The following is a 16,484-nucleotide window of genomic DNA, read 5'->3' on the forward strand; positions in this document are numbered from 1 at the left end:
TACCCTTATTGCCATTTCTTATTTTTAAACTGGACTTTTCTGCTGAATGAAGATAATTAAAATGGCTGACCTTGTGTCTGTGAGTCACCAAAACAGAAGAATTCACTTCTCAGCTTTAGAGTTGTCACACCTAGTTATGTCTGAAGAACTTCTAACAGATCACCTGGAAATGCACAGATCAACTTCAAAGGGAGCTACACGAATGTCATTTGCATTTGATGAGCCAAGCTTGTTTGTGGAGTGATGAGTCTACAGAGACAATGACTTCCCAAACTCCAGACCCTCAACAAATAGCACCTCTTCCAACCAATAATGGCTGAGACTTTATCAGTCCGGGACACACGACAAATTTCCAGACACTAGATAAACATCCTTCGTTGAAGTTGTTGTGGAGAAGTAAGGTTACCTGGCCTAAGACTCTGGCTTGCTGAACTGGTTAATATTACTCCCTGAGCTGCATTCCCCAGTCTACTATTTAACATCTGACTGGCAGGCCACACAGAAGAACTGACTCTAACCTGACTCTGCTTGGAAGATTTTGTACTTTCACCTACAAAGCTGATACAAACTCTGCGTACTTGGGACATCAACACCACTGGAAAAGCAAATCTTACACTGGTCTTTAGCCAGTTGACCTCTGCAAAAAAATTTCTCAGTGGACTTTGATTCTGGACTCTGGAACTCACGTGAGCCAATATTAGTTTCCTCTGTGGCCCTTGCACTATATAACCTCCTTTTCTCAGTCCCTCCCTTTACTATATGAATGCGGAGTGGGAAGTTGCAGACACTTCTCGCGGTTTTTTTGAATGTGTGCAATAAACTAACCTTCTGAGTTAATCCTAACTCGAGTTTGCTGTGGGGTTATTAGAAATTGGATCACACAAAAACGGAGGGGTTGGGAAATACACCATCGCTCATTCTAAAAATTACAATTCAAAACACCTTCTGTTTATGGATAGTTGGTAAGAGGAAAAATCAGTGCTGTTTAAACCAAGCCCCTCATGTCCGTAACATATGTCCTGACCAAAAAGAAAGAGGACAAATCCAATCTGGGCAATTAGTATCACATCAGTCTATTCTTAATCAAAGTAATGGAAGGTGTCATCAACAGTACAACTAATCAGCTCTTACTCAGCAATAACCTGCTCACTGATGCTCAGTTTGGGTCCCACTAGGACCACTTGGCTCCATACCTCGTTAGAACCATGGGCAAAAGAGCTGAATTGCAGAGGATGAGGTTAGAATGACAATCCTTGACATCAAGGCAGCATTTGGCCAAGTGTGACATCAAAGATCCCTTGCAAAATTAAAGTAAATGGGAATTAGAGGGAAAATCTCTCCTCTGGAAAGGCGGTAGTGGTTCGTGGAGGCCAATTATCTCAGACCCAAGACATCACTGCAGGACCTTCTCACAGTAGTGTCCTTGGCCCAACCATTTTCAGCTGCTTTATCAGTGACCTTCCCTACATCATAAGGTCAAGGGTGAGGATATTCACTCATGATTGCAGTGTTCAATCTCATTCATATCTCCTCAAATAATGACAGTCTATGCCCACATACAGTAAGACCTGGACAACATTCAGACTTGGACTGTTAAGTGGCAAGTAACATTCACACCACACAAATGCCAGGCAATGAGCATCTCTCAAAAAAGGAGAATCCAACCATATCCCCTTGACATTCAATGACACTGCCATCGTTGAATCCAACACCATAAACATTCCTGGAGTTACCATTGACCAGAATCTTAACTGCACCAGCCAAATAAATACAGTGGTTACAAGAGCTGATCAGAGGCTGGGGATTATTTGACCAGTAATTCACCTTCATTCTCCCCAAAGCCATTGCACCATCTACAAGGCACAGGTCAGGAGTGTAATGGAATACTCCCTACCTGCCCGGACGATTGTAGCTCCAACAATACACTAGATCGACCTGATCCAGGACAAAGCAGCCACTTGATTGCTCCCCCAGCCACCATCTTCAGCAGTCACCCCCTCCACCACCAACACTGTGGCTGCTGCGTGCACCATCTACAAAATGCACTGCAGGAACTCACCAAGGGTTTGACAGCACCTCACATACATGCAACCTCTACCACTTAGAAGAAAAGGGTAGTGGGAAAATGGGAGCACCACCACCTGCAACTTCACCTCCAAATCAGACACCATTCTGACCTGAAAATATACTGCCATTTCTTCTTTACCGGATCAAAACCCTGGCAATGAACATCTCTCAACAAGCGAAAATTCAACCATATCCCCTTGACATTCAATGACATTGCCATCACTGAATCATACATATCAACATTGCTGGGGTTACCCAGAGACAGTGGCTGCCCTTGACATCAAGGCAGCATTTGACCAAGTGTGGCATCAGGGAGCCCTAGCAAAACTGGAGTCAATGGGAATCAGGCGGAAAGCTTTCCGCTAGTTGGAGTCATACCTAGCACAAATCATCTCAGTTCCAGGACATCACTGCAGGAATTTCTCAGGGTAGCGTCCTAGGCCCAACAATCTTCAGCTGCTTCATCAACGGCCTTCCTTGCATCATAAGGTCAGAAGGGGTGTAAAGGAAAGATTTTTTTTCCTAATATTACTATGGGATACTTTAAAGCAGGCTTATGGGGCGTGTGAGTGTGTGTGTGTGTGTAGTTTAATTAAACTGCTGACAGTCAGACTGCAAGGTTTAAATCATCAGAAGGGTTAGGTATAAAACAGGCATTTGAAATGGAGATGGGTAAGCTAGGATGAAGTCTCAGCAGGTACAGTGTGAATGGGATTTGCATTTTTAGATAAGTTGCGAGGCTGTTTGATTTTCAAAGGGACATGATATGATGTTTACAACTGGCAAGATAAATAAGGCAAGTTATTAAGTCTATTTTTCCAAAAGTGCTGGCCATAATGACAGCATGAAAGATTTATATATTGTGGGAAAAGTAACTTCCAAAGGTTGAGACAAAGGGATTTACAGATCAAAAGAGAAGAAATATATTTGAAGAAAGATGGAAAGCTTTGTGGGGTGTGGATGAGAGATCTTGGAAGGTGCACTGTGTGAAACAGACCTGTGGGAAAAGCCTCTAGTCACCCTGGAGAAGTTTGCTGTTCCAGTAACCAAGATTTCGGTAAAGGCCTTTGGAGTTCCATTGTCGAGTGACAGGGAGAAAAAGCTGTGAAATACCTCCCTTATAGCAACAGTGGGTGCTTGTGTTAATATTGCTGAATGTTTTATAGATTAAGAATCTACTTGAAGTATTGCCTGAAAGGGGTATGTAGTTGGGAGTTTAGAAATCTTGTGAGAACAGTCATAAAACTAAATGTAATTGTGTAACTGTAGTCTTGTGTGTTTAAGTTTGCTTTTCTTTTGTTAATAAATGTTTTAACTTAATCTTTAAAATCTCTAACGGTGGTAGTGGATTCATTACTTCTGACTTCAGTGCACAAACCTTCTCGTAATAAATACAAATTGCAAAATTGTTGTGACAGTGTGGCCAAGTTTTCCTTTGGGATTTGGTCAGCCTGGCAAATACCATCTCCCATATTATAACAGTATAACAGCGGGGATGTTCGCTGATGATTGCACAACGTTCAGCAACTTTCGCAACTCCTCAGAATCTGAAGCAGTCCATGTCCAAATGCAGCAAGACCTAAACAATTTCCAGGCTTGGGCTGACAAGTGGCAGGTAACATTCACGCCACACAAGTGCCAGGCAATGACCATCTCCCAAAGAGAGATTCTAGCCATCGCCCCTTGACATTCAATGGCATTACCATCGCTGAATTCGCCACTATCAACATCCGGGGGGGTTATCATTGACCAGAAACTGGACTAGCCATATAAATACAGTGGCTACAAGCGCAGGTCAGAGGCTAGGAATCTTGCAATGAATAACTCACTTCCTGACTCCCCAAAGCCCGTCCACCATCTACAAGGCACAGATCAGGAGTGTGATGGAATACTCTCCACTTGCCTGAATGAGTGCAGCTCCAACAACACTCAAGAAGCTTGATACCATCCAGGGCAAAGCAGCCTGATTGATTGGCACTCCCTCCACCATCAATGCCCAGTGGCAGCAGTGTCTATCATCTACAAGATGCACTGCAGGAACTCACCAAGGCTCCTTAGATAGCACCACCAAATCCACAACTGCTACCATCTAGAAGGACAAGGGCAGCAGGCACATGGGAACAACACTGGAAGTTCCCCGTCAAGCCACTAACTATCCTGACTTGGAAATATATCACCGTTTCTTCACTGTCACTGAGTCAAAATCCTTGAGCTCCCTCCCTAACAGCACTGTGGGCGTACCTACACCACATGGACTGCAGCAGTTCAAGAATGCAGCTCGTCACTACCTTCTAAAGGGCAATTAGGGATGGGCAATAAATGCTTGCTTAGCCAGCAATGCCCACATCCCATGACTGAATAAAAAACGAACTCTGTACCTAACAACATTGTGCAAGTACCTGCACCACACGGACTGCAGCAGTTCAAGACGGCGGCTCAACATTGCCTGCTCAAGAGCAATTAAGGATAAGCAATGCCAGCGACACACTCATCCCATGAATGAACAACAAACTTGCATTGATATAGTGCCTTTAACGAAGACCACCTTTTTCCATCTCCATAACATTGCCTGACTTTATCCCTGCCTCAGCTTGTCTGCTGCTAAAACGCTCATCCACGCCTTTGTTATGTCCAGGCGTGTCTATTCCAATACATTCTTGGCCGTTCTCCCACTTTCTACCTTCCATAAACATGAGGTTATCCAAAACTCTGCTGCTCCATGTCTTAACTTGCACCATGTCTCTTTCACTCCTCATTCCTGTGTTCGCTGACTACGTTGGTTCCTAGTTAAGCTTGTTGAGCTTGTTTAAAATTCTCATTCCTGTTATCACATCCCTGAATAAGCTCACCTGTCCCTATCTCTATAATCTCCTCCATTCCTACAACATTCCAAGGTATCTATGTTCCTCCCATTCTGGCTCCACCAATCTCGACTTCAACCACTTCATCATTGGCAGCCATGCCTTCAGCAGACAAGGCCTTAAACTCTGGAATTCCCTCCTTAAACCTCTCTATCCCTTGCTCCTCTTTGAAGACCTGACTGGACATATGCCCTAATACTTCCTTATGTGGCTTGGAGTTAAACTTTGCTAAGGCTCCTGTGAAGCGCCTTGGGACATTTCACCACATTAAAGATGCTATACAAATACAAGTTGTGGTTACTGTAATAATAAAACATCCCAAGGCATTTCATAGGATGATATTAGGACAAGTGACCAAAAGCTCCATCCAAGTGGTAGGTTTTAAGGAGCATCTTAAAGGGCAGAGAAGTGGAAAGGTTTAGGGAGGGATTTCTAGACTTTAGGGCCTTGGCAGCTGAAGGCATGGCCATGAACGATGGAGTGATGAAAATCAGGGATGTTCAAGAGGTCAGGTTTGGAGGAACACATAGATCCCATAGAATTGTAAAGCTGCAGGAGGTTACAGAAAGAGAGAGAAGCGATACCATGGAAGAATTTGCAAACAAGGATGAAAATTTTAAAATCCAGACATTACCAGACTGAGAATCAATTTAGGTAAATAAGCACAGGAGTGATGAATGAATGGGACATGTCACAAGTTAGGATATGGACAACAGAGTTTTGGTTTACAAATTTATGGAGGATGGAAGATGGGAACCCAATCAGAAGTGCATTTCAATAGGGAGACAGGATCTGTTTATGGGAGAGAATGGTGATGCTGAACTCAATAGAATATATTGTGAAACCTGGATTATTGTTATACACATACTTTTTTTTAAGATATGCACACAGTCCCCACCATTAATACCATTCATTCTCATCACAGGCAGATGCCTATATCAAGCAAGTAACTCTCACTATTTGCCATTAGTGTACGTATCAGCTACAAAAGCATTCATTATATGTTAAGCATGCTGGCTATTTTGGGCATATGTTCTGAACTTTTTTCTCTTGTTTTGTCACTTCAGTTGTCTTCTGTTTATTCGGATAAGATAGTTTCCATGAGCTACCATGCAATGAAATAGCTCAAAATAGAATTTTAATAGTGCCTTTGGTCCTACAGATCTGCCTCCCCTTCCTATGGAGCCTACACTAATCCCTCTTTGTCTCACCACACCCCCACTCCTCCCAAAGGTTCAAGTTTGATATCAGAAGCAGGCTAATTGCAGATGTAGACTCACTCCCAAGAGTGACCTCTGAGCAAATGATTGGCTGGAACCAAGAAAGGAAAGAACATGGGATCACAGTTTGGAACTGCACATACAGATTGGACTCACTATTTTCAAAGGTGTTACTGTCAGGACAAGGATAGTTGGTTGCACAGCTGCTGACTGTCTTCCCCTCTACTTGTTGTACTGTTTACTGCCAAATTACTTAAACATTAAAGTACCTGCTGTAAGTGTCATATTGCAAGGTACAGTAACACATTATTCACATTGCCCTGTTGCACCACTGGTACGAAGTAATGCTCACCTCGCCCAATGATTTGTCCTCCAGCGATGTCAAATCCACTAGAGGGTTCTTCACTCCCTGACTAACCAGAGTCTTCAAACCTGATCAGAGAAAAATATTAGAGCATCTCCTTTCAGACAGCACAAGTGGCACCCACCAAAGAAGCACTATTGCAAAGTGCCATTCAAGTAACAAAAATGAGAGGTCATTATATGGGAATAGCCACAAGGGGCACAGTAATATATGCCCTGTTTTCATCTGACCTATAATTCAAACTCTCATGCATTTGAGGATGAGAAAACAAGACCATAAAAAACCTCGCTAGGAGAAGCTTCAGACTTTACAGTAGGTAAAAAACAGCTCAAAGAATAGGTCTCTACTGATTTCAACCAGTTACAATTTGATCCCAGCCCAGGCTGAATCTAACATTGACGGTTCCTGTACATGATCAATAACCAGCATTCATACCTTTGTAAGCATAACTGGTATGGGCAAATCAGAATCATCTGAGATGCCAATCAAGATAGTCAGACAGATTTACAGGCTACTTGGTCTGGCAGCTACACCTTCACGTAATATCAAGAAACAGCTGGATGCACTGGCCACAGCTAAAGCTACGGGTCCCAATAACATCCCGGCTGCAATGCTGAAGACTTGAGCTGTGGCATAAGCTGTGCCCCTAGCTAAGCTGTTCCAGTACAGCTATCACACTGGCATCTACCTGACAATGTGGAAAATTGCCAGGTATGTCTTGTTCACAAAAAAAGCAAGAAAAAAGTAATCTGGCCAATTACCGCCCCATCAATCTACTCTCAATCACCCTCAAAAGTGCTAGCATGTGGCACTTCCTTAGCAATAACTTGTTCACTGATGCTCAGTTTGGGTTCCGCCAGGTCCACTCAGCTCCTGATCTCATTACAGCCTCGGTCAAACATGGACAAAAGAGTTGAATTCCAGAGTGAGGTTAGAGTAACTGCTCTTGACATCAAGGCAGGATTTGACAGAGTGCGGCAGTAAGGAAGTCAATGGGAATCAGGGGGAAAACTCTCCACTGGCTTGAGTCATAACTAACATAAAGTAAGATGGCTGGAGTTGTTGGAGGCCAATAATCTCAGCCCCAGGACATCGTTGCAGGTGCTCCTCAGGGTAATGTCCTAAGCCTAAACATCTTCAGCTGCTTCAGTGATCTTTCCTCCATCAGAAGGTCAGGAATGGGGATGTGGGCTCATGATTGCAGCGTTCAGTATCATTCGTATATTATTCAGTACCATTTCTCTCATGGTTGCTCAGTGTTTGGTACCACTCGTATGTTATTCAATACCATTTCTATGTCCTCAAATAATGAAGTAGTCCATGCAGCAAGACTTGGACAACATTCAGACTTGGGCTGATTAGTAGCAAGTACCATTCATGCCACACAAGTACCAGGAAATGACCATCTCCAACATGCGAGAATCTAACCATCTCCTCATGATATTCAATGGCATTAGGATCGCTTTATCCCCCACCATCAATATCCTGGGAGTGGGGAGGTGGAAATCACCATAGACCAGAAACGCAAATGGAATAGCAAGATCAGGTCAGAGGCTGGGAATTCTGCAACAAGTAGCTCACCCCCTGACTCCCCAAAGCCTGTCCACTATTTACAAGGCACAAATCAGGAGCGTGACAGTATACTCCCCACTTGTTTGGATGAGTGCAGCTCCAATAACACTCGAGAAGTTCGACAGCATTCAGGACAGAGCAGCCAGCTTAATCAGCACCCCATCCACCAGTTAAACCTTCACTCCCTCCACAACCAGCAAACAGTGGCTGTATTGTGTACCATGTACAAGATACATTTCAACAACTCACCAGCATTTTCCAAATCCACTATCACTATCACCTAGAAAAACAAGCGCAACAGGTGCATGGAAACACTACCAGTTGCAAGTACCCCTCTATGTCAGACATCCTGACTTGGAAATATAATTGCCATTCTTCCACTGTCGCTGGTTTAAATTCCTGGAACACCCTTCCTGGCAGCACTGTGGGTGCACCTACACCACATGAACTACTGTGGGTCAAGATAGCAACTCACACCACTTTCTCAAGAGTAATTAGGGATGGGCAATAAATGCTAGCCTTGCCAGTGAAGCACACATCTCAGGGACAAATAATAAAAAAAAAATACTCATAGCATTTTATCTACGTGCAGATGCATATACTCTCCATAAATGCATCTTATGAATTTTCTGCTTTGAGTTGAAGGCTCACCTTTCTCATCAATCCTGGCACACTCAGAGAAGAGATCCTTAGAACCAGCATTGATCCTGTCCCTATGGAAGTAGTGAGACTGAAAGAAGCGGGTCCAGAATTCCTTCTCCGTCATATTGTGAGGAACATTCTCTGCATACTTCTGTTTCACTGTCAAAGTAAGAGGTTCACACAATCGTCTGGGTCAGAAATGGTGATTGCTCTGCACCACGTTGCTTAACATGAGTCGACATGTTCCCTATAGCCCACAATTTGTCCTACTCAAATTCATAAGCTTTCTGTTGATGTTGCACTCACCTGCAGGATAGGTCCTAAAAATCGATTCGATGATGTCAGAGGTCAGGTTATACCTGAGGCCATTACAGCCATCGGTCTGTGGTCGGATGTCTGCCTGTGAGGAAAGCAGGACACAATTACATACCAGATACTGCAATACGCATTCACAAGTGGTTATTTCAACCAAATTGAAATATTCGCATGTAGAGTTATGAAAAATACATTTCTACAAAAAAAGTAGTCAGACTTTGCAGACACTCATACTTGCAATCTACCTGCCCAATCACTCTCAAACACCAAATCCCTGCCTGGATGCTTCCACATTCCAAATCTCACATTGAACATTCCTACCCTCCCACCCAGACATTCCTACACTCCCCAGCCTGCCTCCTAGCATTATACCACCTGCGCTAACACTCCCAAACTCTTCCCCCATCTCCCAGCCCCAATACTCCCCACACTTTCTACCAACACTCCCAGCTTCAATACTCCCACATTCTCTCCTCTCTCCCCTTACCTACACTCTCACGCTCTTCTGGAACTCAACCCCCCTCCCCAACAAAAGGCTGTGGATGCAGGGATGATAAAAACAAATTAACGACTGAGGTTGAGGGGTTTTTTTGTTTAGGTAAAGATGTCATGGGATATGGATCAACGGCAGGTAGATGGGATAGAGTGCACGTACAAAACTGATCAAGAGAAGGAAATAAAAACACAGACAAACTAAACACACAGACATATTAGCTGTTTACTAATAAATATAGTTTTTCCTTCATCAAAGTTGAATTATTAGGAACATTAGTAAGAAAATATTTAATCCTCCATTAGTTAGGATAATAAACCAAACATTTGCTCTAAGTAGAAAACAAGCTGAGCAAACAGCATACATAACACAAATATGCAAAGATAACTGACATGAAGCTTGCGATGGTCTGTCTCACACTCGGCCAACAATATACCCTCACCAGAAATGCGGCAGAGATTCCAATATCCTGCTTGTTACTGGACACAGAGTTATCCACAGAACTTCCAGTCAGACGGTTGGCCCAGAATTCCTCAGCACTGATTACCTGGCTCACAACCAAGTCTTTATAGAGTTGAAAGAGAACTGGGTCCTCCTGAAGCATTCTAGAATACAGAAACACAAGAGTTCAGGTTATAAATGGATAAGAGTGTTTGGATCCAACACTCAAAGATTGCTTTCTCTTTGGGTTTCTTTGTTACCTAGTGCCAAAACAGAATTTTTACAGTCATCGCTGGAAACTCCCATACTCTAGAATGCAAGACTCAGCTGTCTGATTCCATCCAATAGGAAGTTGAGCAAAGAATTTTAACTGGGCCAACAATACCTCAGAGTACAGATATTCTATGCTGAAAATTGCTGTTGAAACCTGGATTCTCTCAAATTGAAAGGGCATGTTAATGGCACCTATTACAGACTATTACTTCAGAGATTCTGATCAGTAATGTAAAATGCAGTTATTGACTAAACTATACACGGTATATTTTTCCATCATTCACAATATGAAAAGTAAGCTAATTGTAGGTCATGTGGTTGTGTGTGGAGTTTGTTTGCTGCAGTTCCACAGACATCAACTACCTTCTGGTACTTTGCCCAAGTAGCGATCAATTAGGTGTGAGCCTGTATCATGGGAAGCATCACAGTCTAGCCAGAGTCTGACAATGCACGACACTTTCTAACAGGGATTACCAAATACCCATTAAGGAGCAAAAACTCTGGCCACTTATCCCCTACTTACGAACATACAAGCTAGGAGGAATAGGCCACTCAGCCTTTCAAGCCTGCTCCGCCATTCAATAAAATTATGGCTGATTTGATTGTAACCTCCTTCCTACTCCCGGTAACCTTTCACCCCCATGTTAATCAAGAATCTATCTAGCTTTGCCTTAAAAATATTCAAAGACCCTGCTTCCACTGCCAAAGACAAATGACCCTCAGAAAAAAATTCTCCTCATCTCTGTCTTAAATGAGCGACCCCTTATTTTTAAACTTAGCCCAAAGGAAGTGAAAGAAACCACAGCAACTGCTTTCCTGACTAAGACAATTTAACTGAACTAAACTTGGGGCCATGTGACTTTTATGGTTCAGTTACATTCCACCTTAAAAACCTGAACCGCCTGCACTGATCTCCAGACAGAAATACAGTATCTCACACAGCAAGAACGGGGTCATCACTTCTCCTATTAGGACCAGTAAGATTTCTCCTCAATGGGTTTAAGTAGTAATACAGTATTAAGGTTCCGAAAACTACCATTAGATATTCAAGGTCAAACCAATATTGTATGAATCCCTCAACTGGATCAGTACAACGGAATTTACTGTGTCTCTTCATGTTGGGCAACTGAATCTGTACCCATGTTTGAATATGTTTCAAAAATCTTCTGTATTTTCTCTCCCTGTACCTGTTTTTTTCCTCCAGTTCCTTGTTTGCTTTTTTCTTGAACTTGGGGAGCAGCTGCTGGAGCAAGTCTTTAGCAGCATCACGGTCTTTGGCTGCTGCACTAGCACTGTTATCATTGGTGAAATGGAAGATCGTAGTGTCACCTGTATGTAAAATCAGCTGAAGCTGAACTTTTGCTTTCCCTTCAGGGCTGATCTTCTGACCTGGGATTTAACCAATACCATAAATTCAGACTGATGAAATTATGACAACAGGACATTTCAATCTATTGACTTAGAGTACATAATGGAACTAAAGATTAACTGGTATTGAAAAATTTCTAGACTTTTTTAATGAATTTTTCTGTTTAGCAATGTAAAGAATGTCTAAGCTGGGGAATGAAATACTTTCCATTCAGGTGCTCAGTGTCAGCATCAAGCACCCCCAGGCAAGTTAGAACATCCCCAAATGCAGCAATGTACCTCCTTCCATTTCCCACACCAGCTGAACTGAGTGAGAATGCAGTCTAGCACAAAGGCCCCATATTCACCAGAAACTAGATAGTAACTAACTCATTTCGGCCTTAGAGAAGCAGAAGTGAACCCTTATAATTTAGAATGGATTTAAAGTCACAGAAATGGAAAACAAATCCTGATGTTAAAGAATTTACTTCAGAATATCATAGAGCAGGTGCAGCTCAGCCAGATGCAAAATGAAGTTCTCTCTCCACAGAAGTGCAATGAACAACTGACAGCTTTTCCATTTCCTAAACATTCCTCTTTGTCCTTTAATGCTATATTAAGCATTCTGTGCTCTAGCTGCATGTTCATAAGGAATTTTTTAAAATATTCATGAGATGTGGGCAAAGGGTAATTAGAGATGGGCCAATATTTACGGCCCATCCCTAATTACCCTTGTTCAGAGGGCATTTTAAGAGCCAACCACATTGCTGTGGGTCTGGCGTCACATGTAGGTAAGGACAGCAGATTTCCTTCCCTAAAGAACATTAGTGAACCAGATGGGTTTTACAGCAACGGTTTTGTGGTCATCATCAGACTTTAAATTCTAGATTTTCACTGAATTCAAATTTCACCACCTACCGTGGTGGGATTCAAAGCCAGGTCCCCAGAGCATTACCCTGGGTCTCTAGAATACCAGTCCGGTGACAATACCACTACATCACCGCCTCCCCTTATTGGAGCAAGAGTGCCTAAATCCAGTTACATACAAACAAATGACTTACGAGCAGGAGCAGGCCATTTGGCCCCTCGAGCCTGCTCCACCATTCAATAAGATCATGGCTGATCTGATTGTGGCCTCAACTCCACATTCCTCCTGCCCCGATGACTTTGGACTCCCTTGTTAGTCAAGAATCTATCTACCTCTCACTTAAAATATTCACTGATTCTGCCTCAGCCACTCTCTGGGGAACAGAGTTCTAAAGATTTAAACTGTGTCCCCTAGTTCTAGTCTCTCCAAGGGGGAACATCCTTTTGGCATCCACTCTGTCAAGTTCCCTCAAGATCTCGTATGTTTAAATAAGATCACCTCTCAATTTTCTAAACTCCAATGGATACAGACCCAGCATTTCTAACCTTACCTCATAAGATAACCTACCCCATCCCAGTATCAGTAGAATGAACCTTCTCTGAACCATTCCTAACGCATCTATATCCTTTCTTAAAGGAGGCCAAAACTGTACACAGTACTCTAGATGTGGTCTCACCAACGCCCTCTACAACTGTAGAAAAACGTTCCTACTTTTATATTTCATTCCCCTTGCAATAAACAACAATATTCCATTTGCCTTCCTAATCACTTGCTGTACCTGCATACTAACTTTTTCTGATTCATGTACCAGGACACCCAGATCCCTCTGAACTGCAGAGTTCTGAAATCTCTCTCCATTTAAATAACATGCTGCTTTTCTAATACTTCACTGGAGTCTCTGACCCCAAGGGCTCTGCCACTTGGACCTTCACCAGGGCTCTGCCCCCTCCCAGACTTCCTTCCCTGAGCACTCACCAGCTTGACAGCCGGACATTCACTGGAGCTCTGACACCTCCCCTTGGACTCTCACAATATAATAAACAAAATGAAGTGTTTACAGTAATATACTGGAAAAACTGAAGGTTTTTTTTAAACCTCAGAAATGTAGGTAACAAACTAAAACTCAGTAGTACTATAAGCTGGGTCAGAAAAATAAACTGGGAGGGAAAATGGCACTGCTAGTAAGGAAGAATCTTAAAATTGAGACAATTTTATTGAGGCTCCTATGGAATCCAAGTCACTTTGGGTAGAGATGTATAATATGAAAGAATACAAAGACAAAGTACCTACCTCGTTCAATAGAAATGTAATACTCTGGTCATCCCACAGCAAATATCCTCTAGAGTATTGTCCATTTCACAAATTTTCACCCTGAATTATACGAAGAGCAAAGCTCCTTCTACATTGCCCCAATCTTGGACAAGCTCCATTGTGACATGCTTAATTCCTCACATCTCCCATACTGTGGCCTCTCCAAGAGAGGTTGCCAGTTTAGCAGCACTGGCTGCAGAGTTAGGGGCAAGATCCAGAAGTAAGAGAAGATTTTTAATACCATCAGCTTGGACTGGATTTGCACACAGATCAAAAATATGACAGACCAGTGACAAACAACTGCACCGCCCAGACTTTCCCTCTGACCAAAATACTTACAGCGGATATCTGCATACATGTGGCTAATGACAAAGCGATCCTTCCCCTCTGGCGTCCATGCTACACGCTCTGCCATCAGATATAGGGCCCCATCCTGTTTTTTGTGCCGCACTTTCTTCACAATTAGCAGAACCTCTTCTGATGAAGTGGCCATAATGGACAGTTTGAGAGTAGATTCTGCGAAGAGTACACAAAGTAACAGCACACTGTTTACATGATTCATTCAAGTCTACAAATCAACCAAGTCCAGACTTCAATTAGCTCCCAATGTTTTATATGCCTAATGTAAAACAGTCCAATTGTTTCAGGTTACCAACTGCTGCTAAACTATTTAACCTGGCCCTAACTTCATGGCTAGCACTCTTTCTCCTGACAGGGAAGCATCCCAGAACAGATCAAAGAACATTACAGGGAGAAGTATTTATTTCTCAAGCATACTCAGTTAGGAGGAGAATCCTGCCAGGAAAACTGGTTGAAACTAGATCACTGGAACCATTTCAGAAACAGCCTAATGCTGCAAAGGGAGGTTGACAGGTTTGGTAACCTGAAAGGATATTATCAAATGGGTCAAAGGGTTTCCTCATTCAAAACTATCTTACAAATCCAATGTTTGCTATAAAATATTCAGTTGTGTTTAGAGCAGCTCTTTTCAAATGTGGCAAATAATCATTAACTTAATTGCACTTTCATTTTCTCATGTTATGAATCACAAAATCAGAATCACACAGTGCAGAAGAGGCCCTTCAGCCCATTGAGTCTGCACCGACACGTGAGAAACACCTGACCTACCTACCTAACCCCATTTACCAGCACTTGGCCCATAGCCTTGAATGTCATGATGTACCAAGTGCTCATCCAGGTACTTTTTAAAGGATGTGAGGCAACCCACCTCCACCACGCTGCCAGGCAGTGCATTCCAGACCATCACCACCCTCTGAGTAAAAACGTTTTTCGTCACATCCCCCCTAAACCTCATACCCCTCACCTTGAACTTATATCCCCTCGTGACTGACCGTTCAACTAAGGGGAACAGCTGCTCCCTATCCACTCTGTCCATGCCCCTCATAATCTTGTACACCGTGATCAGGTCGCTCCTCAGTCTTCTCTGCTCCAACGAAAACAACCCAAGTCTATCCAACCTCTCTTCATAACTTAAATGTTTCATCCCAGGCAACATCCGGGTGAATCTCCTCTGCACCCCTTCCAGTGCAATCACATCCTTCCTATAATGTGGCGACCAGAACTGCAGACAGTACTCCAGCTGTGGCCTCACCAAGATTCTACACAACTCCAACATGACCCCCCCTACTTTTGTAATCTATGCCTCGATTGACAAAGGCAAGTGTCCCGTATGCCTTTTACACCACCCCACTAACATGCCCCTCTGCCTTGGACACACACGCCAAGGTCCCATTGTTCCTAGTGTCATGCCATTCATTGAATACTTCCTTGTCAAATTACTCCTTCCAAAGTGTATCACCTCACACTTTTCAGGGTTAAATTCCATCTGTCACTTATCTGCCCATTTGGCCATCCCGTCTATATCTTCCTGTAGCCCAAGACACTCAACCTCACTGTTAACCACCCGGCCATTCTTTGTGTCATCTGCAAACTTACTAATCCTACCCCCCCCACATAGTCATCTATGTCGTTTATATAAATGACAAATAATAGGGGACCCAGCATAGATCCCTGTGGTATGCCACTGGACACTGACTTCCAGTCACTAAAGCATCCTCTGTCTCCTACAACTAAGCCAATTTTGAATCCACCTGATCAAATTACCCTGTATCCCATGTGCATTTGCCTTCTTTATAGGTTTCCCATGTGGGACCTTGTCAAAGGCTTTGCTGAAATCCATATAAACTACATCAACTACACTACCCTCATCTACACACCTGGTCACCTCCTCAAAAAATTCAATCAAATTTGTTAGGCATGACCTCCCTCTGACAAAGCCATGCTGACTATCCCCGATCAAACCTTGCCTCTCCAAGTGGAGATAGGTTCTCTCCTTCAAAATTTTCTCCAATAATTTCCCTACCACTGACGTGAGACTCACTGGTCTGTAGTTCCCTGGCTTATCTCTACAACCCTTCTTAAATAGCGGAACCACATTAGCTGTTCTCCAGTCCTCTGGCACCTCCCCCGTGGCCAGAGAAGAATTAAAAACCCTTTCTTAAAAATATATTTTTTGTTAAATGCTGACAATATGAAAGATCTATTTTGGTTTAATGGTGCACAGGCCTGAATTTAAAATAAAAACATGCACAGCTGAAATGGTACAAGTGTTGCTAATACACCGTGTTTACTACCATCAAGAAAAGATTTACCCTGAAATCAGTGATCCTTCTCAGATCAGCTTCAAACA

The 16,484-nt window shown here is 42.9% G+C and overlaps 1 protein-coding gene across 2 annotated transcripts in view; it reads right to left on the minus strand.

Moving 5' to 3' along the window:
• Positions 1-16,484, minus strand: part of gtf2h1 (general transcription factor IIH, polypeptide 1) — an 82,014-nt gene that overhangs the window by 44,831 nt on the left and 20,699 nt on the right. For both annotated transcript variants that reach the window (XM_078549004.1, XM_078549003.1), the window contains 6 exons: positions 14,114-14,290; positions 11,436-11,637; positions 9,977-10,139; positions 9,033-9,126; positions 8,736-8,885; positions 6,501-6,580 (listed from right to left, as the gene is read on the minus strand). In XM_078549004.1, the coding sequence (XP_078405130.1) occupies positions 6,501-6,580; positions 8,736-8,885; positions 9,033-9,126; positions 9,977-10,139; positions 11,436-11,637; positions 14,114-14,267 (843 nt within the window). In that variant the 5' untranslated portion in view covers positions 14,268-14,290. The remainder of the gene's footprint in view (positions 1-6,500; positions 6,581-8,735; positions 8,886-9,032; positions 9,127-9,976; positions 10,140-11,435; positions 11,638-14,113; positions 14,291-16,484) is intronic.

This window comes from Cetorhinus maximus, chromosome 9, assembly GCF_964194155.1.
Source record: "Cetorhinus maximus chromosome 9, sCetMax3.hap1.1, whole genome shotgun sequence".
NCBI classification, from domain to species: Eukaryota; Metazoa; Chordata; class Chondrichthyes; order Lamniformes; family Cetorhinidae; genus Cetorhinus; species Cetorhinus maximus.